Source organism: Oncorhynchus mykiss, chromosome 6 (assembly GCF_013265735.2).
Source record: "Oncorhynchus mykiss isolate Arlee chromosome 6, USDA_OmykA_1.1, whole genome shotgun sequence".
Classification (NCBI taxonomy): domain Eukaryota; kingdom Metazoa; phylum Chordata; class Actinopteri; order Salmoniformes; family Salmonidae; genus Oncorhynchus; species Oncorhynchus mykiss.
In genome coordinates this window covers 20,653,881-20,677,755 of record NC_048570.1, presented here as the reverse complement: position 1 = coordinate 20,677,755, position 23,875 = coordinate 20,653,881, and the positions used below count along the sequence as shown (strand labels likewise).

Here is a 23,875-nt window from a genome sequence, read left to right as displayed (position 1 = left end):
CACATCCTGTCTCAACCCTAACAATAGCCATAACCCTAACCCTAGCTCCATGTCCACACTTTGGCTCAACCCTAACAATAACCATAACCCTAAAACTAACCCTAGCTCCATGTCCACATCCTGTCTCAACCATAACAATAGCCATAACCCTAACCCTAGCTCCATGTCCACACTTTGGCTCAACCTGGCTCAAACCATCATGCTGCCCAAAGTTAAATAAGGTTGGAGTAATGGAGAGAACAGTGTTTCACTATCACATGTGTGTGATCTTTTAAATCAACAAAAATATGTCTACAAACAATCGTAACAGCAACAGAAAAATTGCTTCAACAGCTTTCTCCAAATACTGGTGGTCTCAACTAACAAAATAATGGATGATCTGACTAGAGAGGTCCAATACCTGAACAACAGTTTTCAGTTCTACCAGGGAGAGGTGGATGTCCTGAAAAAGATTTGCAGTAAGATGACAACAAACTCTAAGTCCACGCGAGATGACGTCAGCACTGTCTGTGAATCAGTGGTGGTCGTAAACCAGATGGAATGGCGTATCACTGCAGAATGCTGGGGTAGCCATGCTGGTTAAGTGTGCCTTGAATTCTAAATAAATCACCAAATGGGTTTGATGGATCGCGGAAAAAGAGCAGGAATAGGCTTTTGTGGGCTACAGTCCAAGCTATGTGTTCTGATGGTGCGACTGCTGTCGGCATCCAAAGTTTATCCAACTTGAATAAACTCTTGGAGGTAAGGATGACAGCAGTGGTGTGGTCTACGGTGATATGGACATCACTTATTATTGATATCTACATAGTGCATTGATGTGAATCACACTGCTGCTCTCTCAATTAGCTATTTGCACCTTGTGGATTGTGGTTGTTGTGGACGGCTGTTCACAAATCTAAATGTGTATTTGAACCCAATAATGTTTGAATTCAAGAAGTTTAAGCTGCCTATCAATAATTGTTTTTGAAACCAGTGGACAGCCAGTGAAAAGTGCGCTCTTGCAACAGCTGCACAGTTCTGGATCCCAGCCTATGGAATAATAGTGGGTATTTTATTGCTCATAGTTTTCTTTTATCCATAGGCCTAATGTTCAAACTCGCACACTTTTGATAGACTTAAAGGGGCAATCTGTAGTTGCTAAATCAATTTTTGGACTTATAAATTATATATGTGTATATGTATATGTATATATATATATATATATATATATGTATCCATTGATTCTTGAATAATATAACTTATAAATAAATTCCTTATGAGCGTAGTTCAACTGTCACACTCAATGAGAACCCAAAATATAAGCTTGTTTTTCTCCAGTGTTTGTAAACATTGTAAATGTAGGCAAACACTGTATAGCCTCATAACATTGTTAAAACAATCATTTTGATATCATGGATGGTCAGTCCTTGCATCCATAGCTCTGTCTAATAATCTGAGAGTGGTTACATTTCTCCAGGCCCATCCCTCAGCTTTTTACCAAAACAATTTTGTTATTTTTTCATTTGTGGATTTGTCCTTTAAACAGCTGCATATTATCAAGATATCAAAGTGTCACCAACAAAAATGTAAACAATAGGCCTATAGCAAATGCAGCATATGGCATTCACTTTTCACATGTAAATATAACTTTTCAGTAGTGCTCAAAGCATGCCATTCCATGAGCGCAGCATTTATTTTTCAACTCGAATCAATGAGCCTAATCAATCCTCCATGACAACAAAATCATAAACAGTAGGGCTGGCTAATAAATCCATATTAAGTTTCCATTAAGTCTTTGTCACTCTGTATTTAGAAACCAAGTGAGATCCCTCAAACAAACCTCATACCTAGCAATCACTTCGATACAGACAGCTGTAATCAACGAGGAAGTCATGGTACGACCCCAAACAACACACGTTGCCCTTTAACAGGTACAGTATGCCATCCTTCTATATAAAGAACAGTCTACTCTAGCCGCATCAAGTCATTAGCCAGCCTAATCCACTCTAGGCTCGTTGCCTTGATTAAGCCATAATGCCAAACAAGCCACACCAGAGAACAAGAGAGCAACGAGAGCTGCCATATGGAATAGCAGCACATGATGTCAGTAGTGAAGTATAAGAATTAAGTGGAAAATATTATTGTCCACCTCACTAGTATGTATGATCTCAAACCTTGACTTGATGTGTGTGGATTGAAGAGAAATGCAAAGGTGCAAATGCTCCAAGAATACATACTGAGACCAACCATTCATGGCCAAAATACTTGGGAACTTGTTGACAGAGTAGCGCCGGTGACCAGGTAAGTTGTTTTTCTTTGAAAAAAGCATTTACATTTTCATATGGCTATGTTAAAGGGGCAATTTGCGATATTGCATACTCATTGAGCTTAGTTCAACTGCCATACCCCATCAGAACCCAAGATATATGCTTGTTTTATCGAAACAGTGGCGGCGTGACCGCTTCTTATTGTTCAAACCGCAGATTGGCCCTTTAAGATGGTCTCTTACCATTTGAGTGTTTCCTGAATTAAAAAAGTGGAAGAGAAGAAAAAGAAGAAGCAGAAGCAGAATAAAATGAATAGCTCAAATTATTATGGGAAGTAAGATGTTTGATAACAGATGTGATTCATTCAACATTAATTCCATAATGTTCCTCTTGTCAGCTCAATCAGAGAGACTGTGATTGTCAGATGTTATGTGATATACTTTTCATTTGTCTGTTTTTCCTTGATCTCATGTATATTAAACCCCCTAGTCCTTTAAAAACAACACTGACTTTCCATTTCAGAAACACAATCAGCTTATGAAACACAGAAATCAATACTCACAATGTCATAGAAACAACAGTATTTCCCATAATGGTTTGTTACATGATAGCCACAGGTATATAATTACATTTCAGAAACTAAAAGTCACAATACATATTATAGGCCTTACCAAACTTGCCAAAGGGTCATGTAAAACTGTTTCAACATCTAATTTCCTAGAAGTCATGGAATAAGTATGCCTTTATAGAATTACATACATAGTCTCTACTGTAGGATTGAGGTCAATCAATGAGGCCCGAGGTGAGCCAGAAGATAACAAGATTAAAATGTTGTCTCAGGGAACATTATCACCATGCTCTCATTGGTTTCTGTGTAGTGGACATGTTTGTCTGGGTCGGATCTATTTAGGTCTTTCAGTGTTTGGCAGTGTGACATGGCCCAGTTTCTATAAATTGTGATTCTTTATATGTTTGCCTGACAGGAATAACCATTCCTGACAGGAATAACCATGGGATGTGGCGTCGCAAAGTCGAACAAGTTCCATACAAAAAAGGGGGGAAAAGGTAGGCCTAACCTGACAGTTGGGAGTCTTGTTCACTGGCCTTTATGTTCTACAACAGTGGTATTCAAAGTTGGGGTCGCGGGGATACTGCAGTGGGGTCGCAAAAATATTTAAAAAAATAAAATACAAGAAATAAGGAGTACAGATGGGACAATATATAAACGTTTTTGAGAACGATCATTTGAAAAAATAAATGAGATTGAGTTAATGTAATTATTTGTTTTGTTTAATTAGAATTGAGTGGGATGGGGTCATGAGAAATTCATGTTTTGTTTAATTAGAATTGAGTGGGATGGTGTCATGAGAAATTCTTGGGAAAAAAATGGGGTCCCTAGAAATTCTTTTCAGTGGGGTCTCCACTGAAAAGGTTTGAATACCACTGTTCTACAAGCATGAATCATGTTTACATCTTACTTGTGTCATAGGCTAGCAGGTAGCTTAGCGGTTGAGTGTTTGGCCACTAACTGAAAGGTTGCTAGTTCAAATCCCTGAGCTGACTAGGTGAAAAATCTGTTGATATGCCCTTGGGCAAGACTTAACCCTAACTGTTCCTGTAAGTCCGACTGAATAAGATCAGCTGCTAAAATGTCATTGGTGTTGACATATGAAATGTATCATAACCACAATACATCAGGAAGGATAGAAAAAAGCATCCACTGATGATTTCCTGTCAATTATTTTAAAATGTTGTATTCTGTTTATCAACTTCAGTAAGATAGATATTCTAACCATACACCCCTCTATTTCTCTTCCATAAAATAATGGAAGTTGCAATCGTCGCAGGTAAACTCAGAGTCCAGTGCCATATCTATCAGTCTTTGTCAAACTATTTTTGTCCCAGGAACCATATGGTTCCTCCTAATCTGAGGACGGTTTACATCAAATCTATTAAGATGCAGTCTGTGATCGCCCGAGTTAAAGGGGCAGTTGCTACATAATTTGTTATTTTTGTACTTATAAATTAGTTATACAGTATGTAGCCATTGATTCTTGAAGAGTATAACATATTAATGCCTCGTGAGCTTAGTTCAACTGTAGTACCCCATCAGAAAATATAAGCTTCTTTTACTCCAATGTTTCTAATAAAGTAAATGTAAACAAACACTATGTAACCGCAAAACATGGTTAAAACTATCATTTTGATATCATGGATTGTTAGTCCTTGCATCCATAGCCCTGCCTATGTCTTTGAGAGTGGTTACATTTCTCCAGTCCCATCCCTCAGCTTTTACCAAAATAGGGACTTCACTTTATTGTTTCAACTGCTGATTGCCGCATTAAGCAGTGTAAATGGAACGCAATTCCCCTTTATACACTTTTCTCTCTATGCGTATTCTGACATTGAATTTAAGCCTGAGAATATTATGCTATTCACCTGCTATTCGTTTTGGGTGGAGATTGAATAAATGAAGGTGAGGCAGATACCCCGTATTCTGACCTTGACTTCATTCCCTAATAATTCCACTACCTTTACATGTGAGGATTCCATGAATAAGGTCTAACGAACCGGTTACAAATTGATAAGAGCTATTGATGTGAGCTAGGTAAATGAGTAATCCGTTTGGATAAGGGGATTGTAAATACAAATGACATTTGTTTTAGACATATTTTTATCTTATAGACGCTGGAGACAAATGTGAAACCACTCATATACTGTAGCAGCAAACTGAAGCAACATATCAACTTTCCCACATTAAAGTGAATATGCTGTACCATTATGCAGAATTAAAATTGTACAGTCTTTTAACTTGCAGGGATGGGTACTCTCGAATGTCTTACTTATAGGCTATCTCGACTTTCTCTATTTCATATTTCTATCATGATAAATATTAGCCACTATCAGTGTCGACTGTCAGTAGGCCTAATAACCACACATATTCAACTGTCAATTTACTGTAAGGCCCCTTTAGTTGGTATAGCCTACATTTTTATTTCATACTTTGTTTTGTTTACTTTCATTTGCTTCCTCTGTAAATGTCGTCACGGCCGTGTGGTTGTTGCTGAGGATCAGTGAGGTGGACAAAAAAAACATGTAGGCTAATGAAATGGTTATGGAGCAGAACGCAGACCAAACTGTAACCGTTTGAAGCCAATGGTTAGTGCAGACAAGAGCAGGCAATAGACAAGGGTATATATAGCCTACTATTGTACACTATTCTCCCTACTATAATTCTATATAGACTTATCTTCCAACATTACCATGGGTTGAAGAACTGAATAAGGCAACTTTCAGGATAAGTCAAACCACTGTATTTTTTGATGAATCCATATATTTTGTGCATAAAGGCTCTCTCTCTCTGATACAAAAATAATTTCCTAACATTAAATAATCTACAAGATCAGAGTATTTATTAATCTACCAATTTGTGGTCAAACGGAAACGAATATATTTAGATGACTTTCTTTCATTGATTCCTGATATTCTGAACCCGCTCTCTCCATATATTCTAGAGTCTGTTGACAAACTTCAAAATAAAAGGGACACCGTATTTAAAGGGATGGCTCAAGATAAATGTACTGGAAACCTTATTGAATGAAAACTCTACGAGAAAATATGTTGGCCAGCAAGTAGGAGGGTTTTCAGCAGTTGAATTACATTTATTTCAATCGTGCTAGGTAACCACGCCCGCAGAGTGCTCTAAGTGACTGAATAAGGAAAGTCTGAAAACCAAATACTGAGAAGTGCATAAGAAAGGCGTGCATAGGAAAGGCCTACATTTTCTAAGTCTGAATCAGCCCCTTACAAATTAGTAACATGTTGTATGAATTGGAATTCTTAACATATCATACGAATTGCAAAAACATTTCATAACATATCATACGAAATGGATGATGTACTAAACAATTTAGCAACATTTTCGGGGACCCATTTTGGCTCGTGAGCATTACTTTCAAAGCTACTGGCTGATATTATACAAATGCTTTGGAGCATCACTTTAATGAGAGCTGACTAAATTTCTGTCTGGTAACCATTTCAGGGAACAATGCCGATCCACCTACTGGAGATTGAGAAACATTGATAATGTATCCATTTCTCCATGCTTTATAAAGACTTCAACACAATTATCCAATTACAGCCAACTAAATATTGATGATGATCTATAGCCGGTTGGGTTGGCTGTAGTTGGATAGATGTGTAGGAGCCTTTATAGGATGTGTGTGCTCTTTTTTTATTTTAGCGATGTTCAAGCAATTTCTACAAAGATAAAGCATTGCCCTCTAGAAAATGTAGACCAATTTGCAGTATACACAGAATAATGGTGACTTTATCGCCTTTACCTCAAATCCTAACCTATTTGTGTGTGTGTGAAATAATGTCATGTATTTTCTCTTATTTTTCTGTACCTGCAATGCTACATGAAGCCATCACATGTAAGCCCAAATGCTTCCCTTCTATGTTGATGTTGTTTACTTGTAAGGTAGCAGGTAACAGGAAACAGATGGAATGTTTACTGCAGGGTCAGTCTGGGTCAAAGGTCAAGGCTGTAGTGGTCTGGCTTTTGTTGGACAGTATGTTGTTGTGTCCCGTTAGCAAGGGTGGACTGGGACCAGAACAGTATTTGTTACACAATGTCCAGACATGGCATTGATAAATCAGGGCAATCAATGATCTGTCCTTGTTATAATACTGTTGTGATTATATATCTAATACTCTACTGTTGTGACCCCCCTAGAGACATACAACCACATAATGCATGAACATACACAGGCATGTTCGTGGGTCTTGGTCTAGCACTGAATGGTCTCTCTCTATTCTGTCCAACAGCGATGAAGGCAGCTGTGTTGATCCAGCGCTGGTACCGTCAATATGTGGCTCGTATGGAGATGAGACGCAGATACACCTGGAACATCTTCCAGTCTATAGAATACTCTGGGGAGCAGGCCCAGATCAAAGTGAGACACTGTAGTCACCCTGTATATTAGTGTACAACTGCCAGAGACTTTATGGCACAGTTGGTAGTGCACTTGCCTTACAACTTACATGGTAGCTGGTTCATGCCCCTCCCCCCAGATGTTCCCCATGAATTGGTACACTACCTTCGAAGCAGTGGAGGCTGCTGAGGGGAGGATGGCTCATAATAATGGCTGGAACTGAACAAATGGATTGGCATCAAACCATGTGTTTGATGTATATGATACCATTCTGCTCCAGCCATTACAACGAGCCCGTTCTCCCCTATAATGGTGTAACCTCCAATTAGTATCCTCCTGTGCTTTGAAGGACATGGCATATGAAAGTAGAAAAAATAAGAAAGTAAAAGATTGATTAACTTTAGATGTTTTTTTACATAGCAAATAAATCATCCAAAAGTGCAATACTAGTATTTACTTTGTGTGAGGAAAGGTTTAATACATAGTAATTCAACACAATCATACAGTTCCCCTGGCGAATAGCTACTTATAGAATACTTTGTGAAACTTTGCTAAAAAATGTCTATCTCTCTCTTTTCTATGCAGCTTTACAATTTCCTTGGCTACCTCATGGACAACTTCAACCCAACTAGCACTGAACGTAAGACTTTCCCTGCCCTTCTGTTGTGGCTTTTGTATACAATTGGGACCCTTATTTCTGTTTTCACGAAAGTTGTCATATTATACCTGTGGTTTCTCCACTACAGGCAACTTAATCTCCCACATATTCAGAGAGAATGAAGTGTGCCGCGATACAGAGTGGGAGAGGCACTTCTGCTATAAGAATATTGAGGTGCCAGAGATCTACTCAGGTCCCCGTCTCATCTTCCCTCTTACTGTGGAACAAGTGGCTTCCATGGTAGAGGCCTTCAGGAATAAAAGAGTAGGTGCATTTATGTACAGTTAGAATGAAATTGATTCTCTGTTCCTAACTATAGCGCTTTAGCTTTATCACAAATCCCCTTCACTACACAACTGTTTCTCCCAGTAGCAGCTCCACTCTCGGTACGTTCTCCAACTTCTCCTGGAAACATGGAAGTTACTCCGAAAGCTGCCAAATATCAGTCGAATCTCCACCTGTCACAGCAAAGAAATCACTGTTTGTGGTGAGTAATAAATCACCACCGTTTTTTGTTGTTGTCTCGATTCACCTCATTGAGGAGAGCAACCCTTTTCAATTTTTTTTTTATATACTTTAAATTATACAAATATTGGTAAATGATAAACTGTAATGGTTATATCAGTGTATTGATACAGCATTGTTTCATCCAAGGTGATTTACATGGGCAGCTTGAAGACCTGCTGTTGATATTTTACAAGGTACTGTGCGTCACCTGCTACAATTTATCAGCTAAATACATATGAAATTAAATCATTATTTTGGTTGAAACTTTCCCCCATAACAGATATGAAGATATACATTTAAGGTATTCATAGTCTGTTGTGTTTATTGTTTCCCCTGTAGAATGGCATGCCATCATTGGATCGGCCATATGTTTTCAATGGAGACTTTGTTGATCGAGGCAAAGATTCCATTGAGATTCTCCTCATCCTTTTTGCCTTCCTGCTCGTGTATCCAAACGATGTTCACCTCAACAGGGGAAACCATGAAGACCATATTGTCAACTTGAGGTGTACAGTCAAAACACTGATCATGTACCAATTCAATCTATTTAATCATTTAAACAATCACATATTTTCAACTCTGGTATATCTTTGTTGTTTGTTTAGGTATGGCTTCACCAAGGAGGTGTTGGGGAAATACAAGGTAGGTTTCATTTTAGAAAAGTTAAATAAATAAAGAACACATCCTGGTGAAGTGTTGACTAACACAAGATGAGGAGAGGGGGTGACCTTGATAATTTATTGTTAAAACGAGAGGCTGCCTGGATCTTTAATTTAAAGACCCTTGCGCCTTTCGGTCTCAACGTAGACTTTGATCTGAAGCCATTCTTGTGATTATTGTGACTTTGCCATTGTAATTGTGTGTAAACTTGTATAGTCAAATTAATCTATGATCGTATGCTATCCATTTGTTTGTATGCTGTTCTTTGTATGACATTTTAATATTTGATTATTAACCAATGATATTAGGCCACTCCTGGCCATGATTACAGACACCTGTGTCTTTTGACACTATATAAACGAGTCATCCCGCAGTGTTTGTGATTAGACCCTGATGAAGACAGCTTGGCTGTCGAAACGTTGGTATTACATTTTTGCATCTGAGCTCCTAGAGTGTGCGGCTCTCTTTTATTTTCAAGTTTCCACTCCGCTAGCCAGCACCTCGTCTTAATAGGTGTGCATTTCTTTTTCTTCTAGATCACTAACACAAGATGAACTTGTCGTGGGCCGAAATATTTGACATGTGCATATAATACATATAATATATTTTATAATAATATATTATATAATACAGTGCATATGATATTATAAATGCCTCACATGCGACTCGTAATAAGACCTAGCAATTAGCCTATTAAAATGTTTATCTGACTCCATAAATTCAATTAGCAATATGCAAGAGACTACAGTTGAACCATGCACAATAAAGTATTATGGATTCAATAATATAATAATACTTTTAGAAAAAAATGTTATCTTTAATTTGCAATCAGTAGCAACTATGAGAATAGAAAGGTTCAGAACTTTTGTGAAACATAACACAGTTGAATGCCTAATAAAAAAGTAAAATAAATGAATGGTGTTAAGAGATAGATGGGAGAGGTCGAGTGGAGCTGAAGGGTGGGATTAAAAACAACATAACTAATGTGAAATATACTGTGTCTGTAAATTGTATATAGGTTCAGAATTTTATGACTCAGCACAGTTAAAAATATATGGCAAAATTTAACTGGATGGGCTTCAGAAATAGATGGGAGGGGTTGATGATGTTTGAAGGATGGGATTAAAAACAAACAAAAGATAACTATTGTAAAATACACTATGTCTATAAAATCTATATAGTATGTATAAGCTGGAAGTAATTATGGGAGGGGTGGTAGGGTTAGGAGAAAATAATAAAGGAACAAATATTTAAAATAGACATGTATGTATACATGTGTACAGATATGTGTAACCACAGAGATCATACATACTGTACCAGTCAAACGTTTGGACACACCTACTCATTCAAGGGTTTTTCTTTAGTTTGAATCTTTTCTACATTGTAGAATAATAGTGAATACATCAAAACTATGAAATAACACCTATGGAATCACATAGTAACCAGAAAAGTGTTAATCAAATCAAAATCTATATTATATTTGAGATTACATATATTTACAAAAAAATATATGGGGGATTGGAAATGATGCAGACAATTACATTGACGAAAGCTACAATCTATCTGCACTATTAAAGCTGATCCACCCCCGGAAGAAAATATAAAACTATTATGGGTTTAGCTGACTAAGATCAATGAATGGTCATGAGAAGTGAATATCAAAGAAAGTACTATTTAATAACTTAATAAAATGAATGGGTTCTCATACAAGGCATAAAGCTTCATTTACAAGGCAATACTGAGATCAACAAATCATTATTCTAGCATATATATTCTAAGGTTAATTTATAAGGCAAAGCATGGACAAAGAGATGCTTACTAGGCCAGAGGCCTAGAAGCCTAGGAAATGAGAATTGATCATACAACCTTCCTCCATGGACTGGATACAGGATAAGAGAGAGAGCAAAGGCATTTAATTCAATATATAACATCTGAAGGTTATACATTGTAGAATAATAGTGAAGACATCAAAACTATGAAATAACACATACGGAATCATGTAGTAACCAAAACAGTGTTCATCAAATCAAAATATGTATTATATTTGAGATTCTTCAAAGTAGCCACCCTTTCCCTTGATGACAGCTTTGCACACACTTGGCATTCTCTCAACCTGTTTCATGAGATAGTCACCTGGAATGCATTAACAGGTGTGCCTTGTTAATTTGTGGAATTAGGGATCCTGATTGGGTAGTCTAAGGCACTGCATCGCAGTGTTAGAGGCAGTGCTAGAGGGTTCGATCCCGGGCTGTATCACAACTGGCCATGCTAGAAGGTTCGATCCCGGGGAGGGTTTGGCTGGGGTAGGCCGTTATTGTAAGTAATAATCTGTTGAACCTTTCTTCAAGTGCAGTCGCAAAACCATCAAGAGCTATGATGAAACTGGCTCTCATGAGGTCCGCCACAGGAGAGGAAGACCCAGAGTTACCTCTGCTGCAGGGGATAAGTTCATTAGAGTTAACTGCACCTCAGATTGCAGGCCAAATAAATGCTTCACAGAGTTCAAGTAACAGACACATCTCAACCTCAACTGTTCAGAGGAGACTGCGTGAATCAGGCCTTCATGGTCGAATTTCTGCAACAACAAAAAAAACACTACTAGAGGACACCAATAAGAAGAAGAGACTTGAGCCAAGAAACACTAGCAATGGACATTAGACCAGTGGACATCTGTCCTTTGGTCTGATGAGTCCAAATGTGAGATTTTTGGTTCCAACCGCCATGTCTTTATAGACGCAGAGTAAGTGAACAGATGATCTCCGCATGTGTGGTTCCCACCGAGAAAAGTGGAGGAGGAGTTGTGATGGTGTGGGGGTGCTTTACTTGTGACACTGTGAGTGATTTATTTAGAATTCAAGGCACACTTAACCAGCATGGCTACCACAGCATTCTGCAGCGATATGCAATCCCATCTGGTTTGCGCTTAGTGGGACTATCATTTGTTTTCAACAGGACAATGACCCAAAACACACTTCCAGGCTGTGTAAGGTCTATTTGACCAAGAAGGAAAATCAGCCAAGTGCTCAGCATATGTGGGATCTCTTTCAAGACTGTTGGAAAAGCACTCCTCGCGAAGCTGGTTGAGAGAATGCCAAGAGTTTGCAAAGCTGTCATCAAGGCAAAAGGTGGCTACATTGAAAAATCTAAAATCTATTTTGATTTGTTTAACTTGTTATGGCTGCAATCCCCCTATCGGGATAAGTGTCATCAACAACCGCTGAATAGCATAGCGCTACATACAATAAATATTACTATAAATATTTATATTCATGAAATCACAAGTGCAATATAGGAAAACACAGTTTAGCCTTTTGTTAATCCACCTGTCGTGTCAGATTTTGAAATGATGCTTTACAGCGAAAGCAATCCAAGCGTTTGTGTAAGTTTATCGATCGCACAATAAAACATTAAGTACACTTAGCATCAGGTAGCTCGGTCACGAAAATCAGAAAGGCAATCAAATTAATCGTTTACCTTTGATGATCTTCAGATGTTTTCACTCACGAGACTCCCAGTTACACAACAAATGTTCAGTTTGTTCCATAAAGATGATTTTTATATCCAAAATACCTCTGTTTGTTTGTCGCGTTATGTTCAGATATCCACAGGAAAGAGCGGTAACAACAACGCAGACAAAAATTCCAAATAGTTTCCATAATGTCCACAGAAACATGTCAAATATTTTTTATAATCAATCCTCAGGTTGTTTTTAAAATATATAATCGATAATATATGAACCGCAAATGTCTTTCACAGTAGGAGAGGGAAAAACAATGGCTGTCCAAATTCTGTTGCGCAAGCAAAACTCATGTGACCACTTGACGCGATGTTATCGTTCTGGCTCATTTTTCAAAATAAAAGCCTGAAACTATGTCTGAAGACTGTTGACACCTTGAGGAAGTGATAGGAAAATGAATCTGGTTCATATCCCTTTAAATCCAGCAAAGTGAGGCTATGGAACATGGAGTTATCAAAATAGAAGCAACTTCCTGTTTTGATTTTCCTCAGGATTTCGCCTGCAATATCAGTTCTGTTAAACTCACGAACAATATTTTGACAGTTTTGGAAACTTTAGAGTGTTTTCTATCCAATACTAATAATAATATGCATATATTAGCAACTGAGACTGAGGAGCTGGCCGTTTACAATGGGCACCTTTTCATCCAAGCTACTCAATACTGCCCCTGCAGCCATATGAAGTTAACACTTTTTTGGTTACTACATGATTCCATATGTGTAATTTCATAGTTTTGACTATTATTTTCACTATTTTGACTATATTTTCACTATTATTCTACAATGTAAAAAATAGTAAAAAAAAAAAAAAAAAACCTTGAATGAGTAGTTGTGTCCAACTTTTGACTGGTACTGTATATAGAGGTATCCTCAGTGAACAAGTTTCAGATAGAAACTATACATGGATACTATAGTATTATTCTATCACATTCAATATTCAATGTTCTGGATACTGTACCAGAGAGACACAGTTGAAGTCAGAAGTTTACTTACACCTTAGCCAAATACATTTAAACTCAGTTTTTCACAATTCCTGACATTTAATCCTAGTAAAAATTATTCCCTGTCTTAGGTCAGTTAGGATCACTACTTTATTTAAAAAATATGAAATGTCAGAATAATAGTAGATAGAATGATTTATTTCAGCTTTTATTTCTTTCATCACATTCCCAGTGGGTCAGAAGTTTACATACACTCAATTAGTATTTGGTAGCATTGCCTTTAAATTGTTTAACTTAGGTCAAACGTTTCGGGTAGCCTTCCACAAGCTTCCCACAATAAGTTGGGTGGATTTTGGCCCATTCCTCCTGACAGAGCTGGTGTAACTGAGTAAGGTTTGTAGGCCTCCTTGCTCGCAGACGCTTTTTCAGTTCTGCCCACACATAGTCTGGCTTTTTTATGGCAGTTTCGGAGCAGTGTCTTCTTCCTTGCTGAGCAGCCTTTCAGGTTATGTCGATATAGGACTCGTTTTACTGTGGATATAGAGACTTTTGTACCTGTTTCCCCAGCATCTTCACAAGGTCCTTTGCTGTTGTTTCTGGGATTGACTTGCACTTTTCGCACCAAAGTACGTTAATCTCAAGGAGACAGAACGTGTCTCCTTCCTGAGCGGTATGACGGCTGCGTGGTCCCATGGTGTTTATACTTGCGTACTATTAATTGTACAGATGAACGTGGTACCTTCAGGCATTTGGAAATTTCTCCCAAGGATGAACCAGACTTGTGGAGGTCTACAATTTCTTTTCTGAGGTCTTGGCTGATTTCTTTTGATTTTCCCACAATGTCAAGTAAAGAGGCACTGAGTTCGAAGGTAGGCCTTGAAATACATCCACAGGTACACCTACAATTCACTCAAATTATGTTAATTAGCCTATCAGAAGCTTCAATATCCATGACATAATTTTCTGGAATTTTCCAAGCTGTTTAAAGGCACAGTCAACTTACTGTATGTAAACTTCTGACCCACTGGAATTGTGATATATTGAATTATAAGTGAAATTATCTGTCTGTAAACAATTGTTGGAAAAAGTACTTGTGTCATGCACAAAGTAGATGTCCTAACCGACTTGCCAAAAGTATAGTTTGTTAACAAGAAATTTGTGGAGTGGTTGAAAAACGAGTTAATGACTCCAACCTAAGTGTATGTAAACTTCCAACTTCAACTGTTCATTTTGGCCCCCCAGAGGAGGAAGGGCTGACCAGTCTTTGGGCATTGTCCTATCCTTGTGTTCCTGAACCATTTGCCATGCAGCTCCAGGTGACAGAGAACTCACAAATTAGGGCCATGCCCACAAGCTCACTGAAGTCTGATGTCAGTCTCATGTAGGACTGTAAATACGTGCAGGATGTTCAGAATAGTTTGTTGACCATATGGCATTAAATCCTCTTTATCCTACTTATAAAACATCAGGAAAATCTCTTTGCTATCTAAATAGTATCTTTATTTAATACTTCGATAACTTGGAATCACAACTATAAACTGCAATTGACTCGCTCATTGCTCAGAGTTTAAAAGGGGTGTATTTCCACATTCAATGTGGGTCACTCACTGACTCGTAACGTCCAGTAAAAGGATTAAGAGGTTGCTAAACAAGATGACTTAAGGTCATCAGTGTTCTCTCAATGTGCCGGTTACAGGTTACAGCGAGTCAGGATGATCAGTGGCTTTACTGTACTTACGCCCACGCAGCAATGCACTCTTGGATCTTTACCCAGATTCTAAACATGCATCAAAACAGTACAGCTAAAGTGATTAGTTGTTTACACTGGTTTAAAAGCCAGATCAGTTTGACATACATTTTTTAAACACAATTCCCAACTTTGCTGGCACATATAGGGACAAAATGTCACACTCGTCTCATCTATTCAACAATGCAGTGATGAATTATAATTGTAGTTCTTTTCCCTTGTCCTCAGATGCACGGCAAGAGGATCCTAAAGCTGCTTCAGAAGATCTTCAGCTGGTTGCCCCTGGCAACAGTCATCGATCAGAAAGTGTTGATCCTGCATGGGGGCATCTCCAACACCACGGACCTCTGCCTCATAGCCAGAGTGGACAGACACAAAGTAAGTGAGACTTTCTCTAGACAAATGTAGTTTCTATCAATCAATCAAAAATATGGTGGAACATACACTACAAACACATGAAGAAAAGGGAAAACGGTCCATTTCCACGGACTGACAAAGAGGACAGATGTAAATGTTAATACATTATTTCATATAATTGAAATAATGCTTTTGTGTTCTCTCTCCCTCCCCGTTTCTCTATCTCTATTTCTCTGTCGTCTCCCAGTACGTGTCAGCCCTGAGGCCTCCTAAGAAGAGGACACAATACCCAGTGAGTCAGTCCTCTGTGGACTTGGACATGGAAGACGACCTGTCAGGCACCAAGAACAACCAGCGCCGGGTCTCCCTGATCAAGGCCAACTCCTTCGGACCCCGGGATGGCTTCCAGCGCCGCTCACTCCAGGACTTTTCCGGCAGGGTCCCCCGGACCGTTGACGAGGAGATAGAGGTGCGGCGGAGGCAGTCCGGCTTCATCAAGGGCGGCTTCAGCCACAGTCAGGGGGAACTCAATAACCTGGCCGTCTCCTCAGCATCGCAGGAATCCACCGACACAGCAGACACTACCGTAGAGGAGTGGAAACAGGTGAGGAATTCCGGCTGGGGATGTGTTGTAGACTAGAGAGGTGGTTTGGTGAGCTGTGCTGTGTGATGAGTAACAGTAAACCTTGTCTGAGACCTGACGACTTTAGCCTTTAGCTCTATACAGGTTCGATACTCAGTCAGTTACTCATGATTGGTTGTTAAACACCACCTCAGCACTAGGAGTGCTCGATGCTCTGTTTGTGTATGTCGCAGATTGACATTTATTGTCATGATTCTTTCCCTTGAGCCGGAACAGAGAGGTTTCCACTAGATCAAAGGTAGGCAAGTCTATATAATACAAATTAATGAAAACAAAAATCTTAGTTTAAGGCATTAGGGTTTACAGTGTGGTTAAGGTTAGAGTTAAGGTTAGGGTTGGGTTTAAAATCAGGTTTTATGACTTTTTGGCTGTGCCAGTTAGTCACCACTCTGCAGAGCTGCCTCCAGAGCAAGACTCATGACAGTAAATGCCAACCTGCCTACAGTCACTTACTTAGTCACAGACAGACTAAAACAGAGGACCGTTAATCCGTCAACCTGAATAACAATCTTGTTTTCCAATTTGCCATCTGTTTTACAAGCAGACACTTTTCAGGACAAACCCTAATTTTACAAGAGGAGCCAACTACATTTTGTTTTCTTCACTTTAACTCAATGGTGAAGGTTAATGTGTCTTACAGTACAATAGTTATTCAACTGAATCCATCACAGTATTTTAAGGAAAATCTGTCTCCAAATGGTGAATGATTGTCAGCAGTATGTAGTATATACTCTGATATAATATAAGCGTCCTTGGGTCTGACAAAAATGCTAATAATTTTACAATGTATTATTTATATGACTAGATTCTGGACCTACTGTGGAGTGACCCCATGTCTCAGAACGGCTGCATACCCAACGAAGTGCGGGGAGGAGGCTGCTACTGGGGGCCAGACGTCACTCAGGACTTCCTGGACAGACACAACATGCAGCTCATCATCCGCTCCCACGAGTGCAAGCAGGATGGCTACGAGTTTTGCCACAACCGCAGGGTGAGAACAGTCAGGCTAAAGGTGTCTAAGGGATTAGATAAGATGGGTAAGACTAGGGCCTCTATCCAAACAGTGTCTCAGAGTAGGAGTATATATTACACTTCCACCTGTCCATATAACCATATTCATTATGATCTAAACGGCAAATCTGATGTCAGATCAGCAATACTCTGAGACGTGACCTGATCATAAAACACTCTAGACCCTCCTTATGCGCTATAACTAGGGCCACAAGTTTGTCCTAGTCAGGTCATGTGGCCAGGAACAACTCCTGGCCTTGGTAATGGCATATTTTGAATGCTAAGTCCCATTTATGCCCACTGCCCTGTCGTGACATAGGCCTACACTAAAGTCTTATCTCACTTGGCAGAGCAGAGCAGTTGCTCCACCATACTTTTTAGCTAATATTCTATAAGAGTAACAGGTGCCAGTAATCAGTTCCGGTGAGCCTACATTTGCTGCTCACTTGCTTTAGTCAGCCTACATTTGTCTGCTTTGAAAGTGCAGTACCAGAGGTTTCTGGAAACTAAAACACTGCTTTTCACTATTTGGTAATTCTGTATTGTTTACAATTTGTACAACAGGTCCTCACCCTGTTCTCTGCCTCCAACTACTATGAAGTGGGCAGCAACAGAGGGGCCTACGTGAAATTGGGACCAGACCTAGTGCCTTATTTGATTCAGTACCAGGCTAGCAGTATGACTCGAGAACTCACCCTCAGGAAAAAGTAAGCTACAACAGACAGTGGAAAATTATTTAGATTAATAAAATTAAGATTATTAAATTGATGTGCACAGAGTTTGATCTGTTCTCCCTGTCTGGACTACAGTGTGGGGAAGGTGGAACATTCAGCCCTCAAGGTCCTGCGGGAACAGCTGTTTGCACACAAGTCTGACCTCGTCAGTGCCTTCCAAGAGTTTGACAAAGACAAAACAGGTGTCGTATCAATTGACATAGCCATGATCAAATATTCCCCCAAAGGATAAAGATTTATGTGATTTAATACAATTTACACCCTTTAATTGTTTATACTCATATTTCATGAGATATAATATCTCTTATTTTGTGGTTATTTTGGGGGGGGGGGGGGGGGTTAGATCAGCTATGAAATTAGCAGATACAATTTAAGTCTATCAAATTACATTACTTGAATCCTTTTGGATTCTTTTTTTTCTACCACCCCCTGCCCTGGTTGGAGAACTTGTTCTCGTTCTCTCAAAACCACATAAAAAAAACAGACTACGGTTTGCAACTGCACATGAGGACAAAGATCGTACTTTTTAGAGAAATGTCCTGGGGTCTGATGAAACAAAAATATAACTGTTTGGCCATAATTACCGTTCTGTTTGGAGGAAAAAGGGGGAGGCTTGCAAGCCGAAGAACAACATCCCAACCGTGAAGCACCGGGGTGGCAGCATCATGTTGTGGGGGTGCTATGCTGCAGGAGGGACTGGTGCACTTCACAAAATTGATGGCATTATGAGAAGGACAGTTAAGTGGATATATTGAAGCAACATCTCAAGACATCAGTCAGGAAGTTAAAGCTTGGTCGCAAATGGGTCTTCCAAATGGACAATGACCCCAAGCATACTTCCAAAGTTGTGTCAAAATGGCTTAAGGACAACAAAGTCAAGGTATTGGAGTGGCCATCACAAAGCCCTGACCTCAATCCCATAGAACATTTGAGGGCAGAACTGAAAAAGCGTCTGCGAGCAAGGAGGCCTACAAACCTGATTCTGTTACACCAGCTCTGTCAGGAGGAATGGGCCATAATTCACCCAACTTATTGTGGGAAGCTTGTGGAAGGCTACCCAAAATGTTTGACCCATACTAATTGAGTGTATGTAAACTTCTGACTCACTGGGAATGTGATGAAAGAAATAAAAGCTGAAATAAATCATTCTCTCTACTATTATTCTGACATTTCACGTTCTTAAAATAAAGTGGTGATCCTAACTGACCTAAGACAATTTTTATTAGGATTAAATGTCAGGAACTGTGAAAAACTGAGTTTACATCTATTTGGCTAAGGTGTAAGTAAACTTCCGACTTCAACTGTATATATATATACGTGTGTGTGTGTGTGTGTGTGTGTGTGTGTGTGTGTGTGTGTGTGTGTGTGTGTGTGTGTGTGTGTGTGTGTGTGTATATATATATATATATATATATATATATATATATATATATATATGTGTGTATATGTATATGTTAAGCAGTCCCCTCCTCCCTGTCTCCAACACAGGGCAGGTGTCTCTGAATGACTGGGCTACGGCGGTAGAGAGTGTGCTGCGTCTAGGCCTACCCTGGAGGATGCTGCGCTTTCAGCTGGCCACCTGCAAGACCCCGGGGGGCATGTTGGACTACCAGGAGTGGTTCCAGGAACTCTCCATAAAAGAGCCACAAATGGAGGTAATGGCATGTTACGTCTGTCATTTAACTTCCATATTGACGATACTGATCAAATCCTTGTGGATGTACATACTTCTGTCCCAACAGGTTAATTGTGTTTGTTTGTCTTGTCCAAGCATACATGGTTATATAGCATTCTGTGGGAACACAGCTGTATGTCATGACACACCTCTTATTTCAAAACCTGATGCCATAGAAAACAATTGGTGTTCACAGACAACTCTCCCCTTGATTGCCTATGCAGCACATCGATCAGGGTTTGCTGGAGACCCTGTACCGCCATCGCGCCACCTTGGAGACCATCTTCAGAATAGTGGATTTAGACAACTCAGGTAACAATACTCCTTTACTCCGCCTTCATTCCATGTGTTGTTTCTTCAGGTGAACGTTTTGATCGCACAAGACGTGACGTCAACTACCGGTTGGTTACCTGTGTTATTTGTTTAGGGCGCATAGTTTACAAAGGTACATATGTAAGTACACTCAGACACATGTCGTACTTATTGAGGCCAACCTCCCTGTAGTCTGTCTGTGGGGTGTTAACGCTAACGTCAGCAGTAGATTGATTTAGGATTAACCCACTGGTCTTCTAGTATCACACCCAGCCAACTGACGCCAGCCCTGCTACTTATCTCTCCCCTCATCCCACTGGCTCTCCATCTCTCCTCCCTTCCCCTCTCCTCCATCTTTCCTTCCCCTCTCTCCTCCCTCTCCTCTCAACCATTCTTTCCTGTCTCTCCCTTCACTCTCTCTCCCCCTCCTCCCGCCTCCTTCCAGGGTTCATCACAATGGAGGACTTCCGTCAGACGTGGAAGCTGCTGAGTGCCTTCTTAAAGATGGAGATCACTGACGAGGCTATCTCGGACCTGGCCGTCACCATAGACACCAACCAGGACGGCAACATTGACATCGATGAGTTCATGGAGGCCTTCCGGCTGACAGACAAGAAAAGCCGGCTGGAGAGGGGAAAGAGCATGTTTATGGGGACCACCACTGACCTGACCAAACTAGAGGGGGACCCCAATATATGAGGGATTAGTGGGACTGGAGGGGAAGCCCAACAAGTATGTAGTAGTTTGAGTAAAAAAAACAAAAAAAACAGACACTATCCACTCAAGACCAACAAACTACTACTAGTGGGAGAAGTTCCGTATGGAGAGAGAGAATGACTGCTTGTTTATTACCTCAGGGGCTATGGAGGTAGCGCACAAACAAACAAGCCAACAAGCTGCTTTGATCATTGACGCACATTGAGACACTGAGACTATGGAGTGTTACAGCAGTGTCGATTAGGCTAGAAGGTGGTTGGCAGACCATCTCCTTGGTGATTAGAGCGTATGGCTGGATTTTATTTTCGTCATAGGTTGAAGTTCAATAAGACACCACAGAGTGATGTAGTTTTGGATGAATTCAGTATGTATGCAGATGCAGAGGCCAACAACAAATATACACAACGTTGTCATAGTTGATGTCCTTCCAAGCGGAGTGACTTGCACATAATTTGAAACGTTCAAATATGAAAAACATTATATTTTTGCCAGATTCATGTAAATAGATCCGGACTGTTATTGGTGCCTTAGTGATAGAATAGGGAAAGCATTCCATCATTTTAGTGAAACTCTTATTAATGTACTGATTGAATCGTGTCATTGCCAACCTGTCCACTGGATGTGGCAGTAAGGTTATATATCTCCAAGGTCCCCTTGGTCCTTTTCCGTCATTCAGGGCAGGTGGGGCAGAGACCCACCTGTTTTGAGCCCCAACTGTTAAATATATATATATACAGTACCAGTCAAAAGTTTGGAACACACCTACTCATTCCAAGGTTTTTCTTTATTTTTTGACTATTTTCTACATTGTAGAATAATAGAGAAAACATCAAAACTATGAAATAACACATACGGAATCATGTAGTAACCAATAAAGAGTTAAACAAATCAAAATACATTATATATTTTAGATTCTTCAAAAAGTAGCAACCCTTTGCCTTGATGACAGCTTTGCACATGCTTGGTATTCTCTCATCCAGATTCACCTGGAATGCAGTCTTGCAGGAGTTCCCACATAAGCTGAGCACTTGTTGGCTGATTTTCCTTCACTCTGTGGTCCAACTCACCCCAAACCATCTCAGTTGGGTTGAGATCGGGTGATTGTGGAGGCCAGGTCATCTGATGCAGTACTCCATCGCTCTCCTTCTTGGTCAGATATCCCTTACACAGCCTGGAGGTGTGTTGGGTCATTGTCCTGTTGAAAACAAATGATAGTCCCACTAAGCGCAAACCAAATGGGATGGCGTATTGCTGCAGAATTCTGTCGTAGCCATGCTGGTTAGGTGTGCCTTAAATTCTAAATAAATCACTGACAGTGTCATCAGCAAAGCACCCCCACACCATCACACCTCCTCCTCCATGCTTCACGGTGGGAACCACACATGCGGAGATCGTCCATTTACCTACTCATCAGACCAAAGGACACATTTTCACCGGTCTAATGTCCATTGCTCGTGATTCTTGGCCCAAGCAAGTCTCTTCTTCTTCTTGGTGTCCTTTAGTAGTGGTTGCTTTGCAGCAATTCGACCATGAAGGCCTGATTCATGCAGTGAACAGTTGATGTTGAAATGTGCCTGTTACTTGAACTCTTTGAAGCATTTATTTCAACTGCAATTTGAGGTGCAGTTAACTCTAATGAACTTATCCTCTGTAGCAGAGGTAACTTTGGGTCTTCCTTTCCAGTGCTGGTCCTCATGAGAGCCAGCTCAACATAGCACTTGATGGTTTTTGCTACTGCAATTGAAGAAACGTTCAAAGTTCTTGAAATGTTCCTCATTGACTGACTTTCATGTCTTCAAGTAATGATGGACTGTCATTTCTCTTTTCTTATTTGAGCTGTTCCTGCCATAATATGGACTTGGCCTTTTACCAAATAGGGCTATCTTCTGTATACCACCCCTACCTTGTCACAACACAACTGATTGGCTGAAACGCATTAAGAAGGAAAGAAGTTCCCCACAAATGTACTTTTAACAAGGCACACCTGTTAATTGAAATGCATTCCAGGTGACTATCTCATGAAGCTGGTTGAGAGAATGCCAAGAGTTTGTAAAGCTGTCGTCAAGGCAAAGGGTGGCTACTTTGAAGAATCTCAAATATAAAATTACTACATGATTCCATATGTGTTATTTCATAGTTTTGATGTCTTCACTATTATTCTACAACGTAGAAAATAGTAAAAATAAAGAAAAACCCTTGAATGAGTAGGTGTGTCCAAACCATTGACCTGTACTGTCTATATTTTGTTGTTTTGCATGTTATTTTGGAATGAATATGTGTCACAGTTTGCAAACAATGTAACAAAAATATATACTTGAGTTAATAAAGCCGCATACAAACATGGTCTCTTTTTTGCTTTATTGAGTATTGGACATAAACATTGGACATAAACATTACACAACGAGTTGTAAATCGCTAATTCAACAATGAGTGATGTGGAAGGAATCAGTGGCTAACTGCAAGAGTCGCAGAGCAATCTCTAGCCTGCTATTCTGTGGAGTGGGTGTGTGGTTCAAGTCTGGGTTTAAGGGTCTATTTTCCAAGTTTAAAAGGAAAGACATTCACATTCCATGGTCCAGAAAAGTTTGAATACATTGGCCATTCTGTCCATCCAGCATGACTTCTGCCGCATTCAAAACAACTGGAAACTCAAAACGTCAGATGTCCGTGAGTTCAAGATAACTGGGAGCTCTGGGAAAATACGTTTTGAACGGTCATCCAACTCGGAATTCCAAGTCGGGAACTCGGGCCTCTTTCTAGAGCTCTGACCTGAAGATTGCTGACATCATAATTCAACCTTGTTCCCAGTTGTCTTTAAAGCACCATACATCCAGAGAATGCCAGACTTTGATGGCAAAAAATGGACAGCCGCGCCACCTTCCTGTTCAAGTGAGCACAGCACAACAAGGTGAGTTGAAAAATGTATTGTATGCTGCAGCATAAATTATGTAATATGCCAGGGAGATATGTATACTTTAGCTAAGAAAGTAATCCTAAGTGAATGTTGTGTAGTAAACTGTTAGTAGCCCATGTGCCTCACCCTAATAATTTGGTCCCTTTTCCCTTCATAACTTAGCCCACTGTTCTGACTTGGTGGTGCACATGTACCCTATAGCCTGTTTTAGAGAAATGCAATCATCGAATATTGTAAGAGCTTTCATTGTCTGCTTAAATGTACCCTTTATTTATCCTTTGGTTCTGACTTGGTGTACAG

The 23,875-nt window shown here is 39.8% G+C and overlaps 1 protein-coding gene across 1 annotated transcript; it reads left to right on the top strand.

The window, feature by feature from the left end:
- Nucleotides 1-7,078: 7,078 nt before the first annotated feature.
- On the top strand, nucleotides 7,079-21,261 carry LOC110525114 (serine/threonine-protein phosphatase with EF-hands 2). The gene is made up of 15 exons (XM_021605061.2): nucleotides 7,079-7,204; nucleotides 7,769-7,823; nucleotides 7,930-8,105; nucleotides 8,214-8,328; nucleotides 8,496-8,542; nucleotides 8,688-8,854; nucleotides 8,954-8,990; nucleotides 15,441-15,590; nucleotides 15,817-16,173; nucleotides 17,018-17,203; nucleotides 17,788-17,930; nucleotides 18,033-18,144; nucleotides 19,451-19,612; nucleotides 19,857-19,944; nucleotides 20,390-21,261. Exons 1-15 carry the CDS (start codon nucleotides 7,079-7,081, stop codon nucleotides 20,641-20,643), a joined length of 2,175 nt encoding a protein of 724 aa, XP_021460736.2. The 3' UTR covers nucleotides 20,644-21,261.
- Nucleotides 21,262-23,875: the final 2,614 nt, after the last annotated feature.